Source organism: Capsicum annuum, chromosome 7, assembly GCF_002878395.1.
Source record: "Capsicum annuum cultivar UCD-10X-F1 chromosome 7, UCD10Xv1.1, whole genome shotgun sequence".
NCBI classification, from domain to species: Eukaryota; Viridiplantae; Streptophyta; class Magnoliopsida; order Solanales; family Solanaceae; genus Capsicum; species Capsicum annuum.
The window spans coordinates 86,844,327-86,872,306 of NC_061117.1; the positions used below are offsets into that span (position 1 = coordinate 86,844,327).

Consider the following 27,980-nt stretch of genomic DNA (forward strand, 5'->3'; position numbering starts at 1 on the left):
AGAAAAGGTTCATTTTTTTATGTTTCTGGAATTTGAATAATGTTATTAATATCACAATTCCAAAAGGAAACAAAATTGATTAAGCAAACATTGCTCAAAATATATATTAAATAAGATTTCTGAATTGAAGACAAGAACCATCCATTTTTTTTTCCTTTTTTGACGAGTTAAGACAAGAACCAAATCTCTGAGCTACAGTAATAGTTGGACCCTTTTGAGAGCAAGATTTTTCCTTTGCCCAACACTTCTGTAGAAAAAATGGTGACTTGCCTTTCAGCAAAAGACGAAAACACCCTTGTCCGACGTGACCATCCTTTTTGCAGCAGCAGTACCAACAATCTGTTTAAGCTGAATTTAATAAAAAAGTAGATTATGTGGTCAGAACACTACAAGGAAACTAGAGGCAAATTAATTAAGAATGACAAAAAAGTTTCAAAATTAAAAAAGAGTGATACAAATCTTAAATATTAAGTAGAGGTGACAATTTTAAGATTAGTGTTAATGACACTCTCAAGTTTTATTATTTACACAAAGATTCCTATACTATATTTACACAAAGATCCCTATCCCATCACCACCACTCCTCCACCACACCCTTTTTGTTGCCGCCGCCGCCGCCACCTCCTCTTCCTCCTCCACTATCATTATCACTACCATTGTCACCTCTTACATAACTATCGCCTATTTTTCTTCTTTCTCCTTCACCATCGTCTCTATCAACACCACAACAAATGTCATCTTCTCATTCGGCGTCACCACCGGCATCGCCACCTCCCTTTTTACGATAAATATCACTTTTTCGTAAGCTCCTCCTCCTATCACATCTTTTTTTCAGAAATTAAGTATCGAAGTTGTTGATCATTCGGCGTCACCACCGGCATCGCCACCTCCCTTTTTACGATAAATATCACTTTTTTGTAAGCTCCTCCTCCAATCACATCTTTTTTTCAAAAATTAAGTATCGAAGTTGCTGCAGCAACTTCGATAATTGCTGTAACACAACAACTAATAGTAGTTGTTGCAGCAATTACCGTAACTGTTGTAGCAACTATGGTAGTTATTGAAGCAACTCTCGTTTCTTCATTCATTTCTGATAGAAATCAAAAATTTTCTTTTCAAACTTCTCAAATTTTTTTAAAAAATAATCCATGAAGATTAAAAAAGAAAGAAGAACGAAATGAAAAGAAAAAAAAAAAGAAGAAGAAAAGATAGAAGAAAAGAAAAATCTAAAGAGAAAAAAATAAAATGCGGAGAAAGAAATTTGGAGAGAAAAAAAAAATGAAAGACGATAGAAAAAGCGGGAAATTCTAAAATTTGAAATTTGGAGTTGGAGGATTTTTTAAAAAGCTAAAAAGCTTTTAAAAATTATATTTTACATCCCAAAGTTATCACCATTTTTAATTTAACACTTTTTTGTCACCCCCACCTAATTTTATCAGGAAACCAAACACTACGAAGAAATTTGAGATGAGCACCGACAGGGCAAAGGTGAAAAGGTCGAAGAAGCATCAGAAGAAGCATCAGAGCAATATGAACCCATGTTTGTGTATGAGGATTTGAAGCCATACCCGAAGCTGGTCAAAACGAGAAAATAGAACAGTGCAAGAAGACCCTTGTAGCATATTTACAAGAGAGAAATTATGCTCTACCTTCTCTCTAAAATAACTTCACCTAGCACTACCTGTAAAGTAACATTACCTACTGTATATTAAGATGGACACCCCAATACCCTTACCAACTGAACCTATGCAACTTGAACCTCCTGTTAATACCTCTTTCCGAGATAAACTACTACAGAATACCCTGCTACAAGGACTGCAACATGGTTCTACATCTGCCGAAGAAATTCTGGACCTACAGGATGAAATTACCCCATTACAGTCAACGGATAATTTCGTTCCAATCACAGCTACAGACAAGAGTAGGTTGTACCTGCTATGGCGCTACACGATTATAATCAAGGTAATAGGACGCAAGATAGGCCATGAAGTACTGAAACAAAAACTGACTACACTATGGAAGCCCTCTGAGGAGATCTCATTAATTGACTTGGGTGCAGATTTTTTCTTAATCAAGTTTCAGTTTGAACAAAACATGAATCATGCTTTACATGACGGACCATGGTTCTTATTTAATAATTTTCTCTCAGTACAACGATGGGAACCTAAATTTGTTGCTTCTAAGGCACGAATTGCTGGTTCAGCGATATGGATACGATTACCAGAGTTGCCTACGGAATTCTATGATCTTGATATTCTTCATAAGATAGGCAATAAAATTGGTACGCTTCTAAAAATCGACAACTGCACGTCCTCAACTTCTCGGGGCAGGTATGCGCGACTATGTGTCCAGGTACCCTTAGAGCATCCCCTGCAACACCATGTCTACATTGGCACCCATAAGCAACTGATCCTTTATGAAGGAGCCAACTCTCTTTGCACCAAGTGCGGCAGGCTAGGACATAATACATCAAAATGTACCTATACCATTGCTCACGACCCTGACAAGCCAGTGGAATCTTCAGACATTTCAAAGCCTCCAGACGAATGGAAACTACTGCAATTTACACCTAAAACGACTCAACGACAACAACTCGGGCAAGGGAAGGCTTTGAGCCAGCAACCACACGTTAAGGAATCGTTCAAAGGTAAGTCGGCATCATTACATCCACCGGAGAAGTGCTCCTTCCAGAACCGACCTGACGCAGGTAAGTCTACAGCATATAAAGGTAAGAACCAGTGGAATGCTGCCACGCGTAAGCCCTTTAATAATTCTTACTTTGCTTCACTTAGGATTGATGAAGTGCATAATAATCAAAATGTGACTAAAGTTGGTAATAATGATGGTTGTCCTGATGTCGGCCAAATTCTATCTAACAAAGATAAACTTTATACTTCTGACCTGTCAAAAAAGCTGACACGACCCTTACTCCACTATTAATAAATCCTCCTGGAATTAAGGGGCACGTAAGCCCTGCTGAAGCCCCAACTTCGTCCCCACCTGGACCCCTCGTGGCAGACATGCATATTCCATCTCTCATTCCATGCCCTAATATCTCCTTGGATCTATCCTCTTTAGCTTCGAATGATTGCAACCCACGTGATTTATTCCTACCTGACAACTCCAATTGGCTCTCAAAGAAGGCAAACCATGCAAATTCTCATGAAGCCCATGCGCCTATAATTGACCCTGACTTCTCTCTTAGTTCAGATCCAACCTCTGCTCTATATAATGCTCCATGCGACCCTCCCTTGTCCATTCAGAGGCGTTCACATCCACTTAAAACCCACTCCTCTCTTCCATCTATTATTGAAATCACCAATGGCGGAGAACAATCCACAACGTCCAGTATACACGACTTCGAGCCCTGCAATAGCTGCTCCTCCTCAATCGTGGCTCGAGGTGGCGCTGACGGGACACGCACTAACTTTTACGATGCAATGTGGCCAGACAGGAGACTCTAGTGATGATACAAAATCCAAAGGACTTAGCTCAGATCATTCAGAGGGTATGAAGCTCGGATTGGAGACTTATGGCCAATACCATTGGTTTGCGATCCCACCAACGGTTCCGAATCCGCTGCAGGCCTCAGCGTCAAACATCGAACCTCCTGTAGTGAACAATCTGCTGCTCCCGAATCTTCCGTTCTACCCACAACCTCCAACAGAGGCGGAGGTTGTGCCTTGGATCCAACAATATATGATATCTGCACTAGTGGATCCGACGCAGGAACATCTGCATGTACCACCAATGCACCAAGAGAGAGTAGCTCAGGACATGCAGGGCATGCCTGGGGAGACGTTAGACTCAGAGAGCTCATCCACGTTCATGGGCCAGGTACGAGTCTTTCTCCTCAGAGAATTCTTCGCAAAAAAAAATAAACGTAAGTTGCCCTCTAAACATGTCAAAATGCTCGATATTTGTGAGACCCACTTTCAACCCGGAGGTGGGGAAGTATGCAGTGATAATGAGTCCCTCAATGAGGGACACTAACACTGCATATAGTTCCAAAAGGGGCTCCTACTTCTTCCAGCGTCCCATGAATTTCCTTATTTTAATTGTAGAGGGGCACAATCTGCTGACTTTAGAATTAATTTTAAGGATCTTCTGGATACTCATAGACCTTCCCTAGTTGTGCTTCTTGAAACTCATAGGGAAAATCATCTCTCTATGCCTCATGAATTCAACTTCTCCAATGTAATAGCCGTACCCTCTGTTGGACAAGTAGGAGGCATCGCCATCCTATGGCATGATCACCTTCTCCATATTTCCGATATTGCTCTTACTGATCAGGAAATCCACTGCATGGTACAGGTAATTCCCTCTCCTGTGGCTTGGTTATTCTCGGCTATTTATGCTCACAATAACCGGATTAGTAGGCTTGCCCTATAGGATAGTCTAAAACGAGTTTCACTCACATAATGAGCCGTGGCTTCTTGGAGGTGATTTCAACGAAGTACTCACCTCCTCTGAAAAGTTTGGGGGTCATTCGATTTATCCTTCTAGAACGAGTCATTTCACAAATTGCTTGGAATACTGCGGAATGATTGACCTTGGTTTTTCAGGTTCAAAATATGCCTGGTCAAATCTCAGGAGGCATGGGGGCATGATTTTAGAAAGGCTTGATCGTCTTACTGCCAATCCAGCCTGGGTTGAACTTTTCCCTAATGCATGTGTCAAACACTTGCCACGAGTTCATTCCGATCATTGCCCCATTCTACTTAACCTTACTCCTTCGGCTCATACCATTAATAAACCTTTTCGGATGGAGACAATTTGGGCGTCTCACCCTATATTTCCGGATCTAATTCTTCAATCATGGAATGACATGCACCATTCTTTGCTCCCCTCTATAACTCATTTTCAACAACAGGCCTCCATTTGGAATAAACAGATTTTTGGCAATATTTTTGTTAAGAAAAAAAATATTTTATCGAGGCTTACAGGACTGCAAAGTTCAGTTCATTACCCCACAGGCTCTTTTCTTCAAAATCTAGAACAAGAACTTCTTCACGATTATCAAAGCATCCTGCACCAGGAAAATGAGTTTTGGAAGCTCAAATCTCGTATCATGTGGCTAAATAATGGGGAATAAAATACCAAGTTTTTCCATATTTCAGTACTTAATCGGCGAAGACGAAATCGCATCCTTTCACTTAGGGACTCTGCTGGTTACTGGATCTCGGACAATAATGCCCTCCAGGATCACATCATTCAGTTCTACAAAGACATATAAAACTGCACTTGTTACAAGCCCGATTCACTACCACCATGCTACCTCTGCAATCGTGCCGCTCTCTTCTCACGATTCATTGGTCGGTGGTTTATCTCAGTATGAACTTATGTCAGCAGTGCATTCCTTCAAGCCCTTCACAGCACCTGGGCCCGATGGCCTACATCCTTTTTTTCTCAAAAATATTGGGATATCATTGGTGGATCTGTTCTTGACTTTTGTACTTCGATATTCAATAATTGGGAAATCCCTCCGGAAATTAATGCCACTTATACCTGCCTGGTCCCAAAATCCCAAACGGCTGCCACCATAGGACAGTTTCGTCCCATAAGTCTTTGCAACTCAATTTACAAGATTATTACCAAGGTCCTTGTAAACCGCATCAAGCCTCTTTTGCCGGACCTGATAGGCCCAACCCAATCTAGTTTTCTTACTAATAGACGTGCAAGTGATAGTGCTATTATTAGTCCAGGAGATTCTCCATTTTTTTAAACGCACTAATGGTAGAAAGAACTTCATGCTGCTTAAAATAGATCTTGAAAAAGCCTTTGATCGTCTCGAATGGTCCTTCATTCATGATACTTTACTCTACTTTAATTTCCCAAGCTTATCATGTGTTGTATATCTACAACCTTGGTGTCTATTCTGATCAATGGTTGTCCTACCACCTTCTTCTCTCCTACACGAGGTATTCGTCAAGGTGACCCTTTGTCCCCTTATATCTTCATTCTGTGCATGGAACGCCTATCTAGGAGAGTTGATATGGCAGTTGATTATCTTCTTTGGTCTCCAGTCAAGGTTGCTCCACATTCGCCTCCTATCTCCCACCTTTTCTTCGTCGATGACATGATCCTTTGTGGAGAGATTACACCTACAACATGCGATAATATTTCTACTATCATGAGACATTTTTCGTCCATCTCGGGGCAACAAATAAACTATGCCAAATCCAGGATTTTCTTCTCAAAGAATACCTCTATAGGGCCTTGATGCTTTTCGAATTAAGGAAGGAAATAAATTTGGAAAATACTTGGGTTATCCCATCACAGGCACAAAGCCTACCAAACAAGACCTTCAGTTCATTTTGGATAATTTCAAGAATAGACTGGCAGGCTGGAAAACGAATACGTTGTCCACAGCGGGGAGAGCATTGTTAGTTCGCACCACATTAAACGCCCTCCCAACTCATCTTATGCAAATGATTCAGCTCCCAAACGAAATTCTTAATAAGATGGAGCAGTTTGAGCCCAATTTTTATTGGGGTTCAACACTACATAGAAAGATTCTTGTAAATTGGGCAACTGTTACAAGACCCAAAGATAGTGGGGGACTTGGTATTCAAGATCTTCATATTAAGAACAAAGTTATTCTAGCTTCTACCGCCTGGTGACTTATTCATTCTAAAGACACTCTCTGGGCCAAAGTACTACAGAATAAATACTTGCATGGTAGACCTCGGACGTTGCCTCAATCTAGATCCCGGATATCAGGCTCTTTCATTTGGAGAAATCTTAAAATGGGTTGGGCTTACTGTCAACAAGGATTGAAATGGCATCCAACCACAGGTTCTTTTATTAACTTTTTCCATGATCCTTGGATTGGCCCTAAAATTTTAATTCGTAACCTCATTCATGGACCACTTCTACGTCATGAATATACCTTGCCACTAGCTCACTTTAGACAACAAGGGAATTGGAACTTCTCCTCCTTATCCTTCAATCTGCCACAAAGTATCATTTCCTTAATACACACCATTCACTTTCCAGTTTACAATAGATCTCATGATCGCATTTCTTGGGACTTAACTTCCTCCGGCAAATTTACTGTTAAGTCTTGTTTCATGGCACTTCTTGCTAACACAGAGCAAGAAGCTTCTGCGGGAACCAGTACCAACCTTGCTTGGATATGGAAACTCCACCTCCCGCCAAAAATAAAGCAATTCCTCTGGATCCTTGCCCATAATAGACTCCCGACAGCTAAATATTTGGAACATATTGGGTTCTTACATTCATCTCTCTGTAGGACTTGCAATTCAGCAGAGATCGAAAGCGCCTCGCACATCTTCCTTAAATGCAATCGTGTGGCCGATCTTTGGTTATCTCTTGGAATCTCTTAGCAAATTAACATGTTAGCTGACACTTCCCCTTCCTCTACGAATTGGCTGCATGATCTCATATGGATCCTCCCTTAACTGCACATTTATAGAATACCTTCAAAAGTATTTTTAGCTTTCTGCTTGTGGTCTATATGGACTGCCCGCAATAAACTCATCATTGAAGAAACAACCATCAATCTTACAATTCATAACATAGCCCATATGGCGCAAGAATTCTGGTTTTTGGCAGGACCAACTAGTCCCTACGAGCTCTATCATGCTTTATGTTAAATGGAACCCCCCGGCTCACTCTCATGTTATGTTAAATACTCATGCTTCCTTTGACGCCACTACTGGTATATGTCGTACCAGAGGCGTGTTTCGGGATTACTATGGGAATTGGATACTTGGCTTCGCTAGCTCTAGCTATAGTGCTAATACTCTTGAAGCTGAAGCGAAAGCCGTCTTTCAGGGACTTAGCAAGGGACTTAGCATTGGACAGGAGCATGCAATCTCCTCCATTCAGATTAACATTGACTCTAAAGAGCTTGTTGCGCAACTTGGTTGTTCGCCCACTAACAATTGTCCGCTTTTGTGTGATTGCAGATGCCTCCTCCAAAGAATGGGTAGTCCTGATATATGTCATATCTACAGGGAACAGAACAGACTAGCGGATGCTTTAGTATCTACTATTACTACTACTACTGCTTTCATGCATAACTCCCCGGCTACAGTTATGCTTTTTTGGGAATCTCCACCATCCATCATGGATATTTTGTGTGCCGACCAACGTGGAGATTTGACAACCCGTAGGGTGAAATACTCACCTATAGATCAGGATGTACATAATATAAGTGTTGTTGATGTTGTACATATTCCTACTAGCCTAGCTAGAGCTACTTCTGCTAGCTCTTCTGTAGTGGCTATGCCACAGAAACTGTCCCTGTAGAACTTTTGTTAAAAAAAAAGCATATTTACAACCTACAGGAGAAATGAAAAAGATAATTTGGTAAGACCCACGCTATGAACAACCATATAAATCATAATTGGAGAGCCAAGTAGAGATTATAACCTCCGGGTAAAATTCTTTCCGCTCTGGAAGCGAATAAATGATCAAATTCTGACTGCCACGTATCTAATTTCCAAGAGAAGTTGAACACATAAAAATAATCATTATTATGCAAACATTAAATAAAAAAAGCCGATAATATCTTTTAGATGAATCTAAGCATATATACAACCAATAATCACGAAAGAAGACAAGATTAATAGCAAAATTAACTACCAAATGGCTGTGTAATTGAGAAGAAAGTTGGCAAGTACTGAACGATACTGTTTAACAGAAATATGTTGCAATGAATATGATATCAAAAAGGAAAATTCAGTACTCTTGTTTACTCTTTTGACACCAGAATCAGAATCCAAAGACTTCTCGACATTTTGCAAAGGGATGACATTTTTACAACAACATGAGCAGTAACACAAATGACCCTCTTGAGTGTTGTCCGAATCAACATTCCTACTATCTGACAAGTCTACTTTATCAGAAATTCAGCCCCATGAACCAAATACAGTACTATCCTTTACAAGCACTCCTATTTTTTTCCCTAAAACTACACTTGTAAGAGTAGAAAAATCCATAAGTTCATCAAGCAATTTAGAAGGTATACTTTTAAAGTTCCAAGATAACTTCGTAGCACAGTGCTGTTAGTGCTGAAGATCCTTTGTCGTAGACATACAGGAGCTCTCGTATTCAGCTACCAGATATAAGAAGAACTACAATCCTTCGCCAGAGACCGGTTGTAGCTTTATCTTACAAGTTTTCTGTTTCATTATTTTTTCTGGATGAATAGTTTATTCCACTTCATTCTCAAACGTGTCAAATAGAAAACAAGTAGATTATTACCATAAATTTCAGTAATGAAATGTTCTTTGCACAATGTCATCTGTTCCTCACAGTATACTAGTTTGCGAGTGGATACCGCCTTAATCATGCTCCTCTAAACTCATTCAAGGAAAACATTCATGAAACGGATCTATCAGCTGAAAGAAACCGCTCCCAATTGGCAGAAAACACATTAAAACACAAGTATTATCTTATCCCATTTAACAGACATTTGGAGTATTTCATGTACTAAAGGAGCCAGGAATAACTACAAAAAGAATGTTATAAGCTGCTTAAATCCCAGCTATAGTGACTTCGACTATCTACTAATTTCTCTGCAAATCAGATATACAAGGAATAAACTAAAAACATACAACATTATCCAAAACAAATGCCAGAGCATTCTTATAAACAGGAAAAAGAGTAGAGAAAGTACGGCAGCAAGAATAGCATTCAAGAGAGAATCTTGTATCGGTGATAGAAGTGAGCTCTTTCAGTGTAAAGCATGATTTTCTTCTTTCCATCAAAAAACCACACGCGTGCACGAGATATGTCACTCTGCTCAGTGTACCTAGAAACAAAGGTAAACAACTAAACCTCAAAAACCAGAACAGCATACTTACATAACAAGTAGACCACTTTGATCAAATTCAATTTTATACACAGAAATGCAAGCAATCTGAATACAAGATGTTACTCACTCTCCCAATAAACAATAGGATGCCTCTTGTGACTTCAAAAAGTTCCTTACTCGGATAAACTCAAAGTAAGAGCTACTAAATAGCATTATACCACCCTGCAGAACACAAAAAAGGAGTCAAGGAAAGACCATTTCATACAGCTGAATGCCTAGGAAAATGAATTTGTTTCCCAAGCTCAGACAAACAAACCTGAGTGGAATCCTTTATCTTAGGGAACACCTGGAATAACAAACTTGATCAGAGTGGACTTGATCATACATCAATGTACAACACAATTGTAAGACCAACTGATTTGATTGATGATGTAACTTTACAAAATCAGGGTACACGTGTAGAAGGGTGTCATTATAAAAAGAAAAGGTACAATTCCAAAAACTAATGAGTAAATGACAAATACTGAAGAAAGAGGACTTGGTCTCTCTTTACATCGAATAAAATAGTACAAATGCAGGTCCTAAATAGCTCAGGAAACTCAAAAGAAATGGGAGGTAACACGATTGTATCGGATAAAATCTTAGTTTATATGCAGCACCAGATTTGTAACTTAAAGAAAGATTAGGGGCAGTGCCTTCAACAATCTTTTAATGCAGACATGAAAAATGATTTAAGAGTATCCAGCTGCAAAATAATCAGTTACACAAATACATGCCCATCTGAAGCCAGAGAATCAAGTTGCTATCGACTTATCTCTAGCATCATCAAGAAAGGGGAAAAAGAGTTGCATTTATGATATATAAAATAACATAATAAAGTCAGATTCAAAAAAAAATGATAAAATACAAGCTCTAAGAAAATTAGAGCCTAAAGGATGAATCATTTGGTGGCTCTATAATAGCAGAAATAATGAATCATACAATGGGAAACTGCACCTACATTAACTCGAAAAAAAATGCGATCATACAATGTAATGCTATTAGATCTAAATTAAAAGGGCAGCCGGGTGCACTAAAGCTCCTGCCATGCGAGGAGTCCGGGTTTTTTATTGGAATTACTGATTTTCCGATTAGCAATCGGCGTACTCACTTCCATCAGAGTTTATCTTCACTGAAATTATTGTTTTCCTTTTTGAGAGGGGGGAGGGGGGTTACAACAGCCACACAATGATTTGGTTAGCGAAAGATTTTGATATAAAAAATTGATAAAAGGAGGTAAAGCAGGCATTATGACCAGGGAGCCTGGTAAAGAGGATATCATTCTTAACAAACTTCTCTTGATAAGGTAAAGTGGTTTCATTTTTTAAAGGGAAAAGGCTCAAATATGTCACCGAACTATTAGAAATGGCTCAGCTATGCCATCCGTTAAAAGTTTGGCTCATTATGCCACTGCTGCTAAAAGTTTGGCTCATCTAGGCCACTGTCATTACATAAAAGGTTCATTCATGTCATTATCTTTTGGTGATTTTGCAAAACCATTTTTGCCACATGACTTCTGACTAGAAGTCCACGACACCAAATCTAAATCAACCAATATTACTTAAAATCATAATTAAAAATCAGACCCATTAAAATAAAACCCGACCCACACCGTTAAAATAAAATTGAACTCATTAAAATAAAAATCGGACCCATTAATTGGGCAGACTGTGGGTAGGGTCTTATTTTGATGGGTCTAATTTTTAATTTTGATTTTAAGTAGTATTGGCTTATACGGGTTTGGTGATGTGGACCTCTTATAAGAGATCACGTGGAAAAAATGGTTTCCCAATACCACCATTGAAAAATAATGACACGAATAAACCCTTTTTGTAATGGCACTAGCATAGATGAGCCATTTCAAATAGTTCGATGGCATATTTAGCCTTTTTCCTTTTTTAAAACATGTTTTATTGTCTGAGAAATATATTCCATCTTGTTAAAGGGAAGTAGAAGCAAGCTCTTTGTCTGAACTCCAGGAAAGATATCATCACAATTATTTTTGTCAGGACATCATGAAGAGAAACGATCAATAATGTAGAAGTATAACAGACCTTTTTGGTGAAATAATCAAACCGGGCATCATCAGCATCTTCTGCAGTATTCGCATCAAACCGCTCATAAATCTGCAAGTTTAGGAAATAGCAAGAACCCATAAAAGGAGAAAGGAATCTATAGTACTTCCACAGGAACATGATTAATCAAATTCATGTCAGTAATTAAAAAATGAAACAGAAGCCAGACAAGATCCAAATTTAATAACACATGGAGCATACAACAGCATGTCCCCATGCTTGGCTAAGAAAAACTAGACTGCAGGGAAGAGGTAGTGTTTACGACATAAAATAAATATAAGTATCTCATCTCTGTTATACAAAAGTTTTATATGAGGTGGTCATAATATCAACATAATCAAAATGTGACATAACTACAGACCCAGAACTCAATGAATTCCCTTTAGATAAACTGTAATTCTTAACACTGAAAATTTATAGCTTGCTATATTATTAAATATAACCATATGACCATACTGTTATTACTCACCTGCTGTATTTGAAGTACTACCTTTGGTAAAACACCTTTATACTCGCTTGCCAATTTGACCTGAAAATACAGCACTTACATGAGCAAAATATTACTCTTTTCTGAGCATCCACAGAAGTAAACATTCTGGACTTTTATATTGATGTATTAGGACAGTTCAGACGATCTTTATAGCAAATTTTGTTACTTGATGTAGAATTTTCGAAGAGCAGCAGCACTAGGAATTTCAAGGTATCCAATGCACTTTCCCTAATGTATGCAACCCTTCAAAACTTAATTTAAGTAAGACCAACATATTGAACTCAAATTAAAATTTTCATCTCCCACTTTTAAAAAGTATTGTTAAATGGAAATTTATTCATCATTTTGCATAAGTTTAGGCACATCAATCATCTTCATTATAACAATCTTAGAGGAAAGAAGAATAGAAAAGTCAAGTGGAGGATGTTTTAGATTAAATGAAGGAAAATCACTAACTAAAAATACATCTTCAAAGTGCCCCCAGACTTTGGTCTAGTGATAAGAGCGCAACATGGTGTAGTTTAGACACACTTCACTGGTTCGAACCCTGCTACAGGCAAGCCCAGTCTTTAAGATTAACGAATAGAGGGGTACGTCCATTCTCCATCGAGTTTGGATCTGTGCGTCATTGGTCCTCGAAATTCCAATAAAAGTCACCTCTATAAAAAAATATTACAGTTTTCAAAGTATAGCTGCAAATCACCAGTTAATAGGCGATTGATTAGTCCAGCCACTTCAAATGAACATGATGACAAGAAGGCCATCAACGTCTTAACATTTTGGGTGAACAAAATAATTCTATCAGAGTGATCCAGTAATTTTCTTTAACAAGTCAACCAATAATTTGTACCCTTTTTCTTTGTAGATCAAAGTTAATTTGTACCCTTCTGAAAAGCATATTCCTCTGTTTTGTGCTAGATGCTCAAACTATGACCAAGTACACCAAACACAAGGGGATAATAACCGAGAGGAAGAAGATGACAAAAAGAATTGTCAAAAAGTAACAACATAGCACTCTAAATCAGGAACAGAGCTCAAGATAGAAAAACAACACAATAGTAGTAAGGGTTATTAATAGTCGAAAGTTTCCCATAATTGTCACCAGAGGAAAGAGGGTCATTTTTTCTGTGCAATGCCAAATGGACAGACCTTTCCTTCATGGTTGAGGCAATGATGGTTGAATAACCCATTGATATCTGCATAGGACTGAAAAAAACTCTAGCTCTTAGGCCCTAATTGTAAAGAAGATTATCAAGAATGACGCAAGAGATCAAAAATTATATGATTACCATCGATCTTACAGCCTGCACACCACACAAAAGTTGTGAACTTACCTGGACTTATATGAGAAGACAAGATTATTGATTGCCGATATAATGGTGCTTGACCGTCTAAATACCTACAAGAGATGTTCACAAAACCAAATTATTAGCAAAAAGCATCAGTCATTTTAAGGGAGTGCAAGATGTTCTCAGTTTGGCCCTCATATTTATCCTATATTTGTGTGGTCCGCAATGTTTTACATGAATCCTCGTTTAGAACACACAGACCAACCCACCTCTTTTTTCCAAAAATGGGGTGGATACCTGAAGCTAGCAATAAGGCAAATAAAAGAGCAGTGTGCGAGCATACCACTGCCTAATGTGCATAATGTCTGTCCCATGCTGCTCAGAAGGTATCCGATTTAATTGTTCAACAATTGTATTCGTGTGTGACCAATTCTGCGAGTACAAAAGATGTTAGAATATGAGTAGGAGAAGGAATAGTAATTCTACTTGTATTCTAACATATATGAACAGAAGATAGTAAAATGTAGTAGACATGCACACAGATGGACTATCAAAGTACCTGCATCAATATGATATCCGCGTGGTCAACAATTAAAACAATTAAAACCTGCTCAAATGGTAATTATACCATTAGTTGACAAAAGGTAATGAACGTTGCTAAAAAAGATAAAAACACAGTCCAAAGCTTTCCAAACTAAAAAAAATTACCTCTATAGAAGACAGATAATCAACATTTTTATCCTTGTATAATTCTGCCTCCCCGATTTTCTGAAGGAGAAAAATCAATAAAAAGTTGGTTACAGCTTAACTTAAAAAAGTTTTCATACTACACATTACAGCTCCATAGCATTAGGATTAAGAGAATAAGCTTTGAGCATATCCATTGATATACTGAAAGTGTCTGAAACACAGTACAGAAATGAAAAGAACAAGAAGGATGCATGATGTTTACTTAGCCCTGTATAGCATATTACAGATATAAGTCCGCCTCAACAAAAAAATCAATCAAGAGGTGACAATTTACAAGTTCCCTTTATTACTTAAACTTATGACTCTAAATCTTAGAGAACTTCTCATTTCTGTTTTCTGGAAAAAGTAACCTTATATGTCAAACATAAGAGACAATTAAGGATTTCATGAAAGATCTAAAAACCATAAAATGGCAACGAACAAGAGGATCAAACAATTGCATGTATTAGCCAACTTACAGTGATCAAGCCAAGAGGGTAAGCAACAATCATGTCTGATGAGTAGAAGTCACCGTACAATCTTATGCTCCTCCTAAAATAAAGACATGCATATAATTTGCCTTTGGAAGAAAATGACAATAAAATACCCCATATAGATCTCTCCAAAATTTTGACATTATACTGTGTTGTTATTCATATCTATATACACAGTTTCATTAACTTGTATGTGTGTGCTAGCACGTTCTACCCAACTCTGTAGAATAGAATGAGTGTCTCGATTTGTCCATCTTCATGTATTGCATGTATTTCATGTTGAACTATGTTCCGCATACATGAATTTTTAGTCAAAGCTTACTTAGATTAAAGCCAATTAAAAAGGATCATCAGTCAAAGTGGAAGCATACAACCACAAGATGACCCATGAAGATACATGACATTTTTGAAAATTGTGGGTTTTCATTTGATCACTTTGTTGTTCTTTTTATAAAATTGTGATTTATTTAGAGATACAAGATCGACAAGGAACACACAAACAACACCAAAATCAGTTCACAAGTTGAAAGAACCGTGGACCCTATTGATGACCACTCTCGGATTCGCTACCAACAACAAGAATACAAGATTTCGTGGTGTATTTGACACCAAATCAGAGACCCAAACTAATATTAACAACAATTTATGAAGAACAAGATGGACAACAACAATGTAATAATAACAACACACGGGTTACAAGAGAAACAATACACCACACGGCTACAGGATTACAACAAAGGAAATGATAGAGAGTGTAACATACACTACTACAAAGACCAAGAACCTAAGTGTATTCAAGCACAAGGACCCTTGATAAAGATAGTAGAAACACCTACACTATGCGGTGGACACAAGAGAGGACCTCAATTGGTCTAGCACCCAACGATCCAAGCAAACAAACAACAAAAGTGATTCCACACCTAAGTTGTTTCCCAGTTTCAGCCAAGTCTCTATGGAAGAGAGAACTTGTGTTTTTCAAGTGTGTTATACAATCTTCAATATCAAAAAACTAAGTAAAGTAACCCTAAAATGTTTCTTATATAATGTATTACAAATAGAAGGCAAAAAGTCCAAAATGCCCCTTAGAGATTAGGTGACTCTCTAGTGTGAATTAGTAGCTGTTTTGATATGTTTTAAGCCCTTAATTCCACTTCTCTTGCACACACACATGGACGAATTCAATACACATCCTCATAAGTTCATCTACGTGATCGCACTTGTATCATTTAGCAAGATGTGTATCTAGGGCTATTATGACATGCAGCATACAACATCTAAAAAATAAACAAAACCAAGAGGATATGAATGCAAGGGAGATAGATGAATTAACTTTTCTCATACGAACCTGCTGAACAATGAGCAAATTATGTGTCCTTTGAATAAAGCTTACCAGCAATACATAAAGAATCAAAGTTGAAAAGTACTTGGACAAAGAAATGCAGCTTTTCATGGTTGTAGTAAATATTTGGATATATTTGGATAATTTCACCAGAGTTACGAAACATACCTAGTGAATTTAATTCCAATCATGAAATGATCATTGTTATTTCCCCCAAATAATGTTTGAAAATCAGATGGTTTTGAGTTCCTTTTTGATTCAGACATTTCCGCAACATCTTCATCCTCCTTGTCTTCGCTTACCCCAGCTCCGAATTCTCTATAGAAACGTTCATGCTCCTCTACATTAGACTGAAGGAAATACCACCACATTCATAAAGTATGAAGAAGGTATATCTCCATTTAAAGCAAGTCTACATGATGCCAAAATTAGCAATATCATCTTGGTCAAGTGGCGGCTAACTGAATGATGTTTTTACCTTAATTATGGACTCCACTTTATGATCTCTCTCTTAAGTCTCAACTATTTCACATCTAAAAAGGCCAAAATATTTTTCTACAAATCTAACACCCACATCAAGCCCTAAAATGAAGGCGAAATAGGTCATTATACATGCTAGTCTTCAAGATGTAGCTGCATTTTGCAAATCAAGCATGTGATTCCCTTTACTGCTAATACTTACTAGCTGCTTCATCAATAAAACTATATCATTGCAAATTTTAAAAAGAATCCCTACCCATTAGCATATCATTATAAACTGATAAAGAATAGTTTGCATATTACTGCTAAATAAAATAGCACATTTGATATATCTTATTCTGGAGCAGCTGGCAATGAGTTTGATTCCCAACACTAGTCAATATATCTTACTAGGCAAAGGTTTGTACACTTTCCAGCAACTAACTACAATTTCTAGATCAAGCGGCAACAGCATGAATAACAATACTCTTGCTTATTTCCAAGTTCCAACAAGTTTAAATATTCATTTCATGGAACTTGCTCTAGAAATCTTGGTAAGGCGCTGGTGAGTTTATTTTGCATGAGAATTCAGAAAATGGAAAACCTACCTTGTATTTAGGAGGTGTCAAATCGATCAGCAGCTTGACTACCCGAAATGCAACACTTGCTAGAGGGAGAAGGATCAAAACCTGAACCAATCAAAAGAAAATGATCAACACTCTTATGTTTCAAAGTGCTTAGCAAAAGATGAGGGTACAAAACCGGACACCAAGAAATACAAGATCATAGTACAAAAACTGATATAGAACAAACAACGGATGTAACCACAGAAGTACAACCATAAAGAAAATTAAGCCAAACCATCAAGAAATTTATTTGAAAAAGTTGATCACGCTCATCTGATCAACACTGCAAAAGGGAAGGGATGGATCAGGGGATGATATATTGGTGTTTTGTGATGCAGAAGTAGAGCAAGTTTTGACTCTCAGAGTCATATTTATCATTTTCGAGGCAATATCAGGTCTCCATATTAATTAGGGAAAGAGTTTCATTTATCCTATCAATACAGTTGCTGAGATAGAGTTGTTGGCTACAAACTGGGAGGCAGAGTAGGTGAGTTCCCTACAACTTACCTAGGCATGCCGCCTGTAGGTGGCAAGAGTAAATCAAAAGGTATCTGGAATGGCGTACTGGAGAAATGTGAAAAGCTCACAAATTGGAAGAGTCAATACTTGTCTTTAGGAGGTAGACTGACACTAGTGAAGAGTGTGTTGGATGCAATACCTTCCTCTATGATGTCGGCATTCCCAATGCCAGCCAGTGTAGCTAAAAGCATTGATGCCCTCAGAAGGAATTTTTTGTGGCAAGGAAGCGAAGACAAGAAGAAGTTTCACTTAGTTAAATGGGAGGAATTGACTGTGAACAAGAAAGCAGGAGGTTTGGGAATTAGAAATGTGAGAAAGCAAAATCAAAGTCTCATGATAAAGTGGCTTTGGAAGTTTACTAATGAGGAAGGCAAGCTTTGGAGGGATGTCATCACAGCAAAATATGGTATAGGAGATAGGTAAATGACAAAGGTGATAAGCACTCCACATAACTGCACTATATGGAGGGCAATTAGGAATTTGTGGCCTATCTTATACCACAAAACAAGAGTGAAGGCGGGGAATGGGCAAAAGACATCATTTTGGGAAAGATAAGTGGAATGGTGACTCTACAATGAAACAACTGCATCCTGAGTTGTTTAATTTAAGCCAACAAAACTAGCCACTGTGGCTACAATGTGGACTGGACAAGGGTGGAATTTGGAACTAAGAAGACACTTATATGACTTGGAAATTGACAAAGTGGCAAAATTTCAGAATTCTATCTCACTGATGAGAAAGATCTGTTGATATGGGAGAGAAACAGTCAAGGGCGGTTCTCCGTCAGATCAGTCTACAGGAGCTTAATAGGAGCTTAATATGTATACAGGACAGGAGATCAGCTGGCCATGGAAGATGATTTGGAAACCTAAGGTACCTTACAAAGTAAACTGTTTTTTATGGTTACTAACTAATGAAGCAATTTTGACTCATGAAAATCTTAAAAAAAGAGGCTATCAAGTATCAATTGGCATCCAGGAGTTCATTATGTGGAGAGCAAGCTAAGACAATAAACCATCTCTTTTTTGCATTGCCCGTGGACGGATCAGCTTTGAAGAATGTTCATTTGCCTGAAAGGGATCAGGTGGGTGAAACCAGGGAGCAGGGAGCATTAAGGAAGTTCTTAGTAGTTGAAACAGGGACGGTAATGCTTCAAAGGGAGAGGAGAGATGGAAGATTGTCCCAGCATGTATATGATGGACAATTTGGAGAGAAAGAAAAAACAGATGTTTTGAGAATGTGCAGAACAGCTAGAACAGCTTGCAGAAGATCAAAATGAACTGTCTAGGCGATTTTTATTTTTGGTGTAAGCTTGATGTATTAGCTCAGACAGAAGACATATTTGATGTGCAAGATTATTTATAGGCACCAGTTAGCTCGAAAATGATGTAAGGTGTAAAAGTTTTTGGAGGGGAACTACACTGTTGGTTGTAGTATACCTGTGGATATATAGAGTAAAGTTACCAGTTTTTTAAAAAAAAAAAAATTGATCACGCTAATATTAAAATCAAGAATATAGAACTGTAAGTTGACCACAAATGCGCTATTGCTTGCTCAAAATTCAGGTGATAGTCAACTGTACCTTGCTATGTCTAAGGATAATTGAGCAGCTGGTTAATGGGGGAAGAGCACTCCACTTCAAACCAAGAAGCTGGAAGTTCGAGTCACTGAGAGAAGTGGGAAGAACCACCAGTGGTCCCTCATGAGAGGGTTTAGGGAGGGCATATCCCATGTGCCTAACACGTTAAGGAGCCCTATCGGAAAAGAACCTCTCAAGTTGGAAAGAGAATTTGCTAGGCTATCTGGTATTTCTGATTCTTTGGGGATGGGAAATGTTGTAGTTTAACTTATTAAGGCTAACCCAACTAACAGAGTGATAGGCATAAAATGTGGGTCGGTGGAATATGTTGAAGTGTCTCTTTGAAGGCCTAAGAACAGGATTTGATGGTTACAGTTGTACTTCAAGTAGTCTCCTCTGGAATAATCCAGCTCCACCTGTGATATAGCTTTTACGAGAAGAGCTTCAACAGACAATACAAAAGGTAATGCCAGCGAAGTGCAGGTACGAGGAGTAGGAGGGGAATTTCTCTTGTTAATGAAATCACACAATTTCCCACTACCATATACAAATCTTTTTTTTTTTTTGACAATTAGTAGTGTTGTATTCATCAGCACTTAGGGAATGCTAGCCACCACCAAAACAATGTTACAAGGTACAAATCTTATTCTACAAATAGCCTCTCTTGAGCTCTCTGTATTCTTGGCAAACGGCACAAGGGAGACAGCAGAAATGGACAAGGCAATCTCCACAAGGGTCCTTGGTAAGCTAAAGAAAGCTCTCAATTTTGTACGATAAGTACATGTGTAGATTCAAGCCCAACCAAAATGAGCCAGGCATTAGTATATTACACCAGCATGAGCACAAGCTGCAAATTATGTAGTCATTAATGAATATATTGCCAAGAACTATTAATATGCTTTTAAGGAAAAAATGATTAAACGAAAAGAAAATATAACAGCTTACAAGAAGCCTGACAATCAATACATTTGAAAACAAGACAAGGATGCACCTCCAACAAAACTACCAAGCTTAATATCTGGTACTGGTGTAGGGAAAGATCCGGTGTGATTACAAAGGGGTTTTGGCTAATTTGTAGTGTATTTTGAAGAACCAACAAAAAAGTAGCTACATCTGTATCATACCCCTTATCACACCCAATCGATGGGTATGCCAACGCAAATGAAGAATCCGCATTCACAGATAACAAGTGTCTATGTCTCACAAATTCATTGTCAGAAGAATAAGAATAAACATAGGTAAATACCTTCGAGCGAGTAAACCCACGGTCAAGAAAGGCTTCATTGTTAAGCACATCTGCTTTCACATTCTCCTGAAGCTTAGGTAGTTTTGCATCGTTCTTCTTTACAAGATCCCTGGTTCTAAAGATATGATTGAGCTGCATAACACGTCAAATAACCAAGACATATTTGCAATTTGGATATGAACCACATCACTCAAACTTGAACAAGTAAATTATGGTGAAAAGAAGTTAATGAGATGCTCTTACAGAATGCATAATATAAGCATCCATGGTACGTGAATCTTCTTCTAGACCTTTGAGATAGAAGGGTTTCTTGTTGTGGTGCAGAATATCCCGGTAGCTGTTGCCTACAGCAATAAAGGGAGTAATAGCAATTGTAACACTAATAAATAGCAGAACAGGAAACAGAATGTGATACATGGACAGCAAGATAAAATTCACCAGGTTAACCACAAAAGGATGCCACACTAGGAGTTTGGTAAGAGGAATGAATAAGTAAAATACTGTAGCGATTCCAAGTGGGAATAGCCATTAATATTAACTAAAAGAAACTAAAGAGAAGAAGAAACGAAAATGCAGATAAAATTTTAGGGTTTCATTCACCATGATCCACGATTGATCAGACCACAGGTAACAAACATTTGATAAGTAAAGCACAAGTAAATGACCCAAACCAACTTATTGGCCTTTACTTACAGATGGAGAAAAATAATCTCTGCTTTGATGAATCAAAATCTACCCCGACAGACTTCTCATAGATACCTAACCAATGCTTGTATAGTGTTGTCTTCAAGCCATGAAACAAGAAGCTGCCCAGCTCCTGCAAAGTAGCAATGGAAGTTGTTATTTGGGAAGATCACCGTGTTATATTTATAAAATTTAAATAGGTGAATCTATTGATATGGCAAAGAGCAGTCCTGTTAGATATTGCACGGTTTGCCTCTATTCAGCGATACAAGCAAAAGGCATTACTTCGCAAACCTTAATACAGTCACTGAGGGAATTCGACCTAAACTCATTCATTAAGCATCAAAAACATGGTACACAGGTACCCAATACAAATATAGAAAAGATAGCTCTTGATTGTTGGCATCCTTAACAGACTTAAGTTGTTTATCCCAAAAAGAAAACACACAAACGTGCTCGCACATACACAAGTTTAGATTAATGGATATTGAAAAGGACAAATCACAAAAAGAATTGCACAGTAACCAAACACACTGCAATAAGTATCACTGCACCTGCAAGTTTGAAGATTGAAAAAAAAAAATTGGAATTGACAAGTATCTAACAGAAAGCCAAATGCAAGATGAACCAATTAAAAGAACCCGGATGCAAGATGATAACTGATCCACAATCCTAAAAAAAATCCAGAAGTAATATCTATTAGTGGACGGGAGTTATCAGCTACCGGCAACAGCACCATCCATGAACTATTTTCTGTTCCTTCTGAAAAATACACAAATAAATCCTAGAAGATGTTAAACAGGATACCACTTTCGAACAATTTGGACCACAAAATACTCTAATAGATTTATCGCCCAAATTTGCCGCTAAATTGGACAAGATAGGTATAGCAAAGATATATGTTGCTCCAGCAATCAAGATTGCAATTTTGAAACAATGTGAATTAAAGCAAATCACAAACCACTATTTAACTATTGACTCATATTACTTGAATATAACCTAATTCACCTTCTGCCCAAGAGAAAGAATGTCTAAACAACCGAGTGCGGAGACAGGTTTGAGCACTATGAAGCAATCAACAATAGAACAAGGCAAGCATAGAAATGCGGACAAGACAGCTACCTTCAGAAAACACTCGCCTGTGCCCCTCCACTTGTAATTTGACATGGCTACCACCCATTTGTAAGCCCATTTCTTTTTCTCTAGCTTGTCAACCTCTTCTTTGGATAACTTGTGATCCAAATGAGAGTGAAATGAGCTGCATGCACAGAAAAACGTGTTAGATTAACAATTTCGTAACTTCTTCTGACTACCAAAATCGTTTCTCAATCATTTAACTTCTTTTTGATGAGGTAAGGTTTTACTAAAGAAAACGTATGAAGCTGATACTAGAACTAAAAGAAAAGAAAAAAAAAACAAGCTGGACTTGATTACACCAAATTCCTAAATCATGTAAATTAAAGATAGTATTCCATCCTTCCAGAAATACAAGTGATACAGGCAGTTAGAATTTGTTTTTGCTCCATAGTGCCTTTGAAAATCCTTTTGTTCCTTTCTTTCTAAATAATCCATGATATGCATATAGAGATTGATCTCCAGAGTTTCTTCAATAAGCTGCTTCCCACATTCAAGAATTCTGAATTTCCCAGGGATAACCCACTCTATTCCAAAGGCAACCAGAAACATGGAATAGATCTGCCAAGTAAACGCAATGTAAAAATAAATGTGGACATAATGCTCCACAGAGATAATATGTTGTACATAATATCCAACCCTTATTGCCTCATATGTCACAAGACAGCCAAAGCATGCAACTTTGATTGGCATTGCAGTCTTCCAAATCATATTCCAGCTCAATAAACACGCCTGCTAGCATGATATCGAGAATACCAACAACACAAGATAAACTTGGAAATAGATCCTTAAGAATCCCAGATCCATCCCAGTTATACACACACACACATGTATGTATGTACATGTCATGCAAGAAAAATGTAAATATCATTCATAATGTTTTCCTTAACTATTAGTATATCTCTTCGCCGGTTTATATTTATCATTCAGTACCACTCGCTTCAAGTAGAACTCATGGGCAATGAGTGCACGCCTTAGTACCTTGCCCTAACTACGATCACTTAAGCAAGGTGAAGCGCCCTCCCTAAACCTTTTTTGAGTATCAGGGCTTAAGCGCACCTTAAAATGAGCTTTGGCGACATGGAGTTTGATTTGTCCCAAGAGGGAGACATGTGCATTACATCAAGAACATTATCCAACACAATTATGAAACATAAATAAGTGAACTAACACAAATATTGGAATATGAAAGGAAAATAAAACAAAAGGAAACAAACTCAAATAAACTAGTAAGACCTCGTGCTTGCACAAGCCCCTCTTGTAGGTTGACCATTTACTCTCAATTCTTGTTCTTCATCTGAAACTGAAGCCTCTAAATCATCGTCATCAGTTTCGGCACCTCCAATCCGTCCCCCGGGGTTTCCGACGTTCTTCATCTGAACCTGAAGCCTCTAAATTATCGTCATCAGTTTCGGCACCTCCAATCCGTCCCCCCGGGTTTCCGACACCACCTACATGTAGACTAGCACCAGGTTTGCTAAGTCTAGAAGCCTCACTATCACTTTCTATTTCCAAACACAAAATTGAAAGGAAATAAAAAGGACAAACTGATCAGTAGACGCTACTACCAGAAACAGATATCAGTCCAAAATAAAATTCCACCTCAAAGGAAACAAGTGCCAAAAACTCACATATAATAAGTCACAAGATATAGCTCCACGCTAAGTTATCTATTGTCTCCCTATTTAAGCTCAGAAAAGAAAGTTTGAAGGCAAAGAGACAGAAAGGGATTTGGGAGTTTCTTTATTCATTACATCCGATACTAATACAGCACATAGCACTTCACAAGCTAAAGTTTATCTTCCTATGACCTTAGTGAGACCGAGATGTGAATATTATGAACATTTATAGGACTCCAATTTGTTGCCCAATTTTCAAAAAATATTTATTTTAATAAGTAGTATTTCTTTTTCTGAAGTGTATTTCGAGAAAATATTTTTGAAAATAGAGTTTGTGTTGGTTAATCAATTTAAAAGTACTTTTGTCAGTGTTAGTGAGAATGGTTCAAGGCAATAGCAGGACTCCCTTTGCGAATAAAGTATCTGATTCAATCTCTACTGCTTAATTTTATTTAGTGCAGACGAGTATCATGAAGTTATGAATCTTAAAAATTTTCCCCTTTTCATCAATAGATAAATAATTAACCAAGCTAGAAGGAATACTTTATGAAGACAAACATAAAAGAAGAAAAGAGAAATTCATTTCTCTACCATGCATGTTTAGGGCCTATAACGATATATTGCATTCATTATTTGCAAATACTCCACTCAGACAGTATTTGAACTTCAAGTGGAACGCCGAAAATACTGGTTTAATGATTTGAAGGCGAAGTGACATTCATGGCCAAACATAACTTCAACGTACAAACACCTTGTTTTCAATTTCAACTTCAAATACTCTTTTGTTTTAACTTCAATTGAAATTTTTAAAACAGCTACTAAAATTCATAACAAACACTTCTTTTCTCTCTGGATAAAACATTTTTTACGACAATAAGACACTCTCAAATCTTAATTCTCTTATTAGATCGTCAATGCAAACACCAGCTATGTACACAAAATTTAACATGTATCAGTATATCAGTAACCAATAAACCCAACTGACACCAAGTGACAAAATCCAGGAGAGCAAAATGTTTTAACTAGAAAAGCAGATACTAAACCCGCAGAAAATGATGTTATTACGATCGAGTTGCGTACCCCCAACTCTTGTGTTGCATCAATGGAGAAAAGAATCCTAAAGTCATTGATCTAGTAGCAAGGCGTTTAACATACTCCTGTTCATTGAGAGCATAAGAAAACCCATCTGACAAAAAGATAGCTCTCTCCATACAGGTAATCCCTCGGGAATCAATATTTTGGGCACCTACTTAACAAGTCCCGACGTTAAAGCTTATGCTAAAAAAAAAGACAATGATGAATTGACAAGAAAGGATAGAAGGTTGTACTGGTGCCTGCAACCTAAGTTCTTCGTGAATACGAATGGTATGTTGAAGACGCAGAAACTGTTGTGGTACTCTTCCCACTCAAAAATTGCAGGCTTTGACTCTCTTATTGTCTTCACTGTTCAAATATCATACCTAATCTACTAAGGATGATAAACTTGACTAAGAAGATGCAAAAGATCCAACCTAATTTGAGATCATCCAGAGAGTTGACATTTCTGAAAGACCATTTGTTTCCAATCTCACTTATATGTGTTAAAAGTTACCATTCTTGCCCAAAACTACTTAGAATCAGCAATAGCCATCTAAAGGAACTGAAAGACTATGGAATATAAGTGCAAAAGAACATGAAACACCCAGCAATAGCTTTCGATAACTAAAATATCAGGCAATAACTTTCACAACAACTAAGAGTAAAATGCTTAAATTCTCACTAGTCCTTCAGGCCTTACCTTCATTGTCATCATCGGAGGCACCATGAGCTTGCTCATCATCATCTCCACTTTCTTCCGAGTCCGTGTTATATTCTACTTGTTTTGTCCTATAATTGCATGCACTTCACAAACCATTATCATGATATAATATAAGCAGCTTCATGGTTTCAAAATGCATGAGAAGACGAGATGATTAAAACACATACTACAACCATTAGAATTCTTTGCTTCAAAGAAGATTCCAATAATCCAACAGATTTTCAACAATCACAAAGAACCTAAGTAGGCGGAACGAAATCAATATTGTGGATTCATATAGCTGGTTTCAACTAGTTTGGGATTAACACGTAATTATTGTTGATGCACATAAACCTAACCAATTATTTGCAAAACTATTATCCGTTTGTAGGTACTAGGTACTGAATTGACACATGAAAAGGATGCACGAACAGCATGAGATCCTCATAAATCATGATGCGCAACAACCCTAATCATTTCAAGTTGAACAAAAGCCTTGAAGCAGCGAAGAGCCTTACTTTATTGGCTTATCTAGGAAGCAGTTGGATAGGGCACAGAAAATAAAAATATAAAAGTTCTCCTTCACATAAGGAAAGCCTTCCATTCCTAAAGTACCTTATGTGATGGATTATGTTTTCGTATTCTGTTTTTGTACCAAAGATGGCGACTTTGCATTAATTTAAAATTATAGAGCACAGCATTCAACATGAAAAATAAAATCAAATACATAAACTTAAAATATTCAAAACTTTTCATTTTCTTCAACAAAACAAAGCAGCAGTTGACACTTCAAGAACTCGTCTCAAGTATTTAATACATATAATGTTGCAGATCCTACCTAGAGAGTTCAAACGTAGTATACTTTCTTAATTACAATTTAGTCCCAATTTTCTATTCCTATTTCTTTAGCACCCTAAGTCAACTTATCAGGATAATGTTGTCATTTCAATTTATCTAGGGTTTTGTTTTGCATTGTATAAATACCTTGGATATGCTCATTTGAGAGATATCAATGAAAACCATCTCTTAGCTCTATCTAGAATAACTTTAGCTTATCATTGTTTATAGTTTGTTTTCCTCTCAAATTTCATATTTCATCATTTGGTATCAAAGCAATCATCCTCGCACTGTGGGTATTTGTTGATGGCAATTCAAAATACTCATTATACTTCCAATTTCACATATGTCCTACCTCCAAGTTCTAAAGGTGGTTATGGAGGAAATCCTTATGGGTATAGATATACAGGATATGGGGGTTTTTATAGTGGGTATCAACAACAATTCAATCCAACACATTTCAGCAGTATGCATCTAGCGTTCGGAGTTCTCTGGTTTATCTAGTTTTCAATCAATGAGGAAATGCGACAACCACAGTCTACATCCCTATACAAATTACAGTTCATATCCTAATTGCTTACAACACCAATGTCACTCTTGCAGATTCACAGTCTCAAGGAAGTTGCAATCAGTGGGAAGATAGAAACTCTATCTATGTCACACATAGCACACTCGGTGTTGGTCCATATACATTCTATTCATCCTCATGTGAATCGGAATTGGAGGTAGAGGGAAGATATTTATGCAATATCATGTGAATCGCTTTCATCATCTCCAATGGAGTCTCAACTGGGAAAAAATCTTGCTCCTAGGAAAGGCACTATACTAGCTTCTACTCTATTAGAACGAGACAGAGAAGCCTCACTAGCAGTTGGTTTTGGGAAGACATGTCTTCAAAAGATCCCAGTCAGTCTACAGTGGTGAAAACCGACTATAGGGGCTGTAGAAAAGGAGTACAAACTCAATGCAACTTGGCTTAGAATTGTAGGGCTTCCACGACACCTCTGGTCCCAAAAAGTATTCAAAGCCATTGGAGACTCCTGCAAAGGTTGGGCTGAGACCGAGGAAGAAACGCAACTTCAAAATCAACTTAAATAGGCAAGAATAAAGGTCCATAGAGATGGAAGAGATATTTCGAAAGAAATCACGATGGAGAATGACGGAATCCTATTCACTATGCAGATCTGGGTAGAAATTCCGATGAGAGTAACGGCTAATTCTTTTGTCCAAAGGTTGCCGATGACAGACCCAATGGATA

The 27,980-nt window shown here is 37.6% G+C and overlaps 2 protein-coding genes across 5 annotated transcripts; one reads left to right on the forward strand and one right to left on the reverse strand.

Moving 5' to 3' along the window:
• LOC107877958 (U3 small nucleolar RNA-associated protein 25) lies at positions 1-27,967 on the reverse strand. The gene is made up of 21 exons (XM_016724790.2): positions 25,886-27,967; positions 23,726-23,951; positions 22,478-22,613; positions 21,365-21,488; positions 20,915-21,015; positions 20,672-20,803; positions 17,310-17,390; positions 16,411-16,592; positions 14,889-14,961; positions 14,389-14,448; positions 14,240-14,287; positions 14,024-14,112; positions 13,726-13,790; positions 13,541-13,587; positions 12,371-12,430; positions 11,881-11,952; positions 10,104-10,133; positions 9,915-10,009; positions 9,681-9,784; positions 8,401-8,465; positions 1-348 (listed from the first exon to the last, which is right to left on the reverse strand). Exons 2-21 carry the CDS (start codon positions 23,863-23,865, stop codon positions 274-276), a joined length of 1,779 nt encoding a protein of 592 aa, XP_016580276.2. The 5' UTR covers positions 23,866-23,951; positions 25,886-27,967; the 3' UTR covers positions 1-273.
• On the forward strand, positions 1,313-8,312 carry LOC107877957. Of its 4 annotated transcripts, none has more exons than XR_007042816.1 (2): positions 1,313-3,883; positions 7,935-8,312. XR_007042816.1 is itself a non-coding variant. In XM_047393612.1 (2 exons), the coding sequence occupies exons 1-2, from the start codon at positions 3,232-3,234 to the stop codon at positions 7,997-7,999; spliced, it is 717 nt and encodes a 238-aa protein (XP_047249568.1). In that variant the 5' UTR covers positions 1,358-3,231; the 3' UTR covers positions 8,000-8,312. The 4 variants fall into 4 exon arrangements, 2 of the variants coding, with proteins under 2 accessions (XP_047249568.1, XP_016580275.1); XR_001676655.2 differs by having other exon boundaries at positions 1,313-3,837; XM_047393612.1 differs by having other exon boundaries at positions 1,358-3,883.
• Positions 27,968-27,980: the final 13 nt, after the last annotated feature.

Bases quoted from the DNA above. Each gene is read 5' to 3' on its own strand.
- LOC107877957 (XM_047393612.1), top strand. From the start codon at position 3,232: ATGCTCCATGCGACCCTCCCTTGTCCATTCAGAGGCGTTCACATCCAC. The intron at 3,884-7,934 runs GTAAGTTGCCCT...GTGTGATTGCAG, and splicing joins CTTCGCAAAAAAAAATAAAC to ATGCCTCCTCCAAAGAATGG.
- LOC107877958 (XM_016724790.2), bottom strand. From the start codon at position 23,865: ATGAAGAACGTCGGAAACCCCGGGGGACGGATTGGAGGTGCCGAAACT. The intron at 13,588-13,725 runs GTAAGTTCACAA...AGTCCTATGCAG, and splicing joins GTCTTCTCATATAAGTCCAG to ATATCAATGGGTTATTCAAC. The intron at 10,010-10,103 runs GTTTGTTTGTCT...TGTGTTCTGCAG, and splicing joins AGATAAAGGATTCCACTCAG to GGTGGTATAATGCTATTTAG.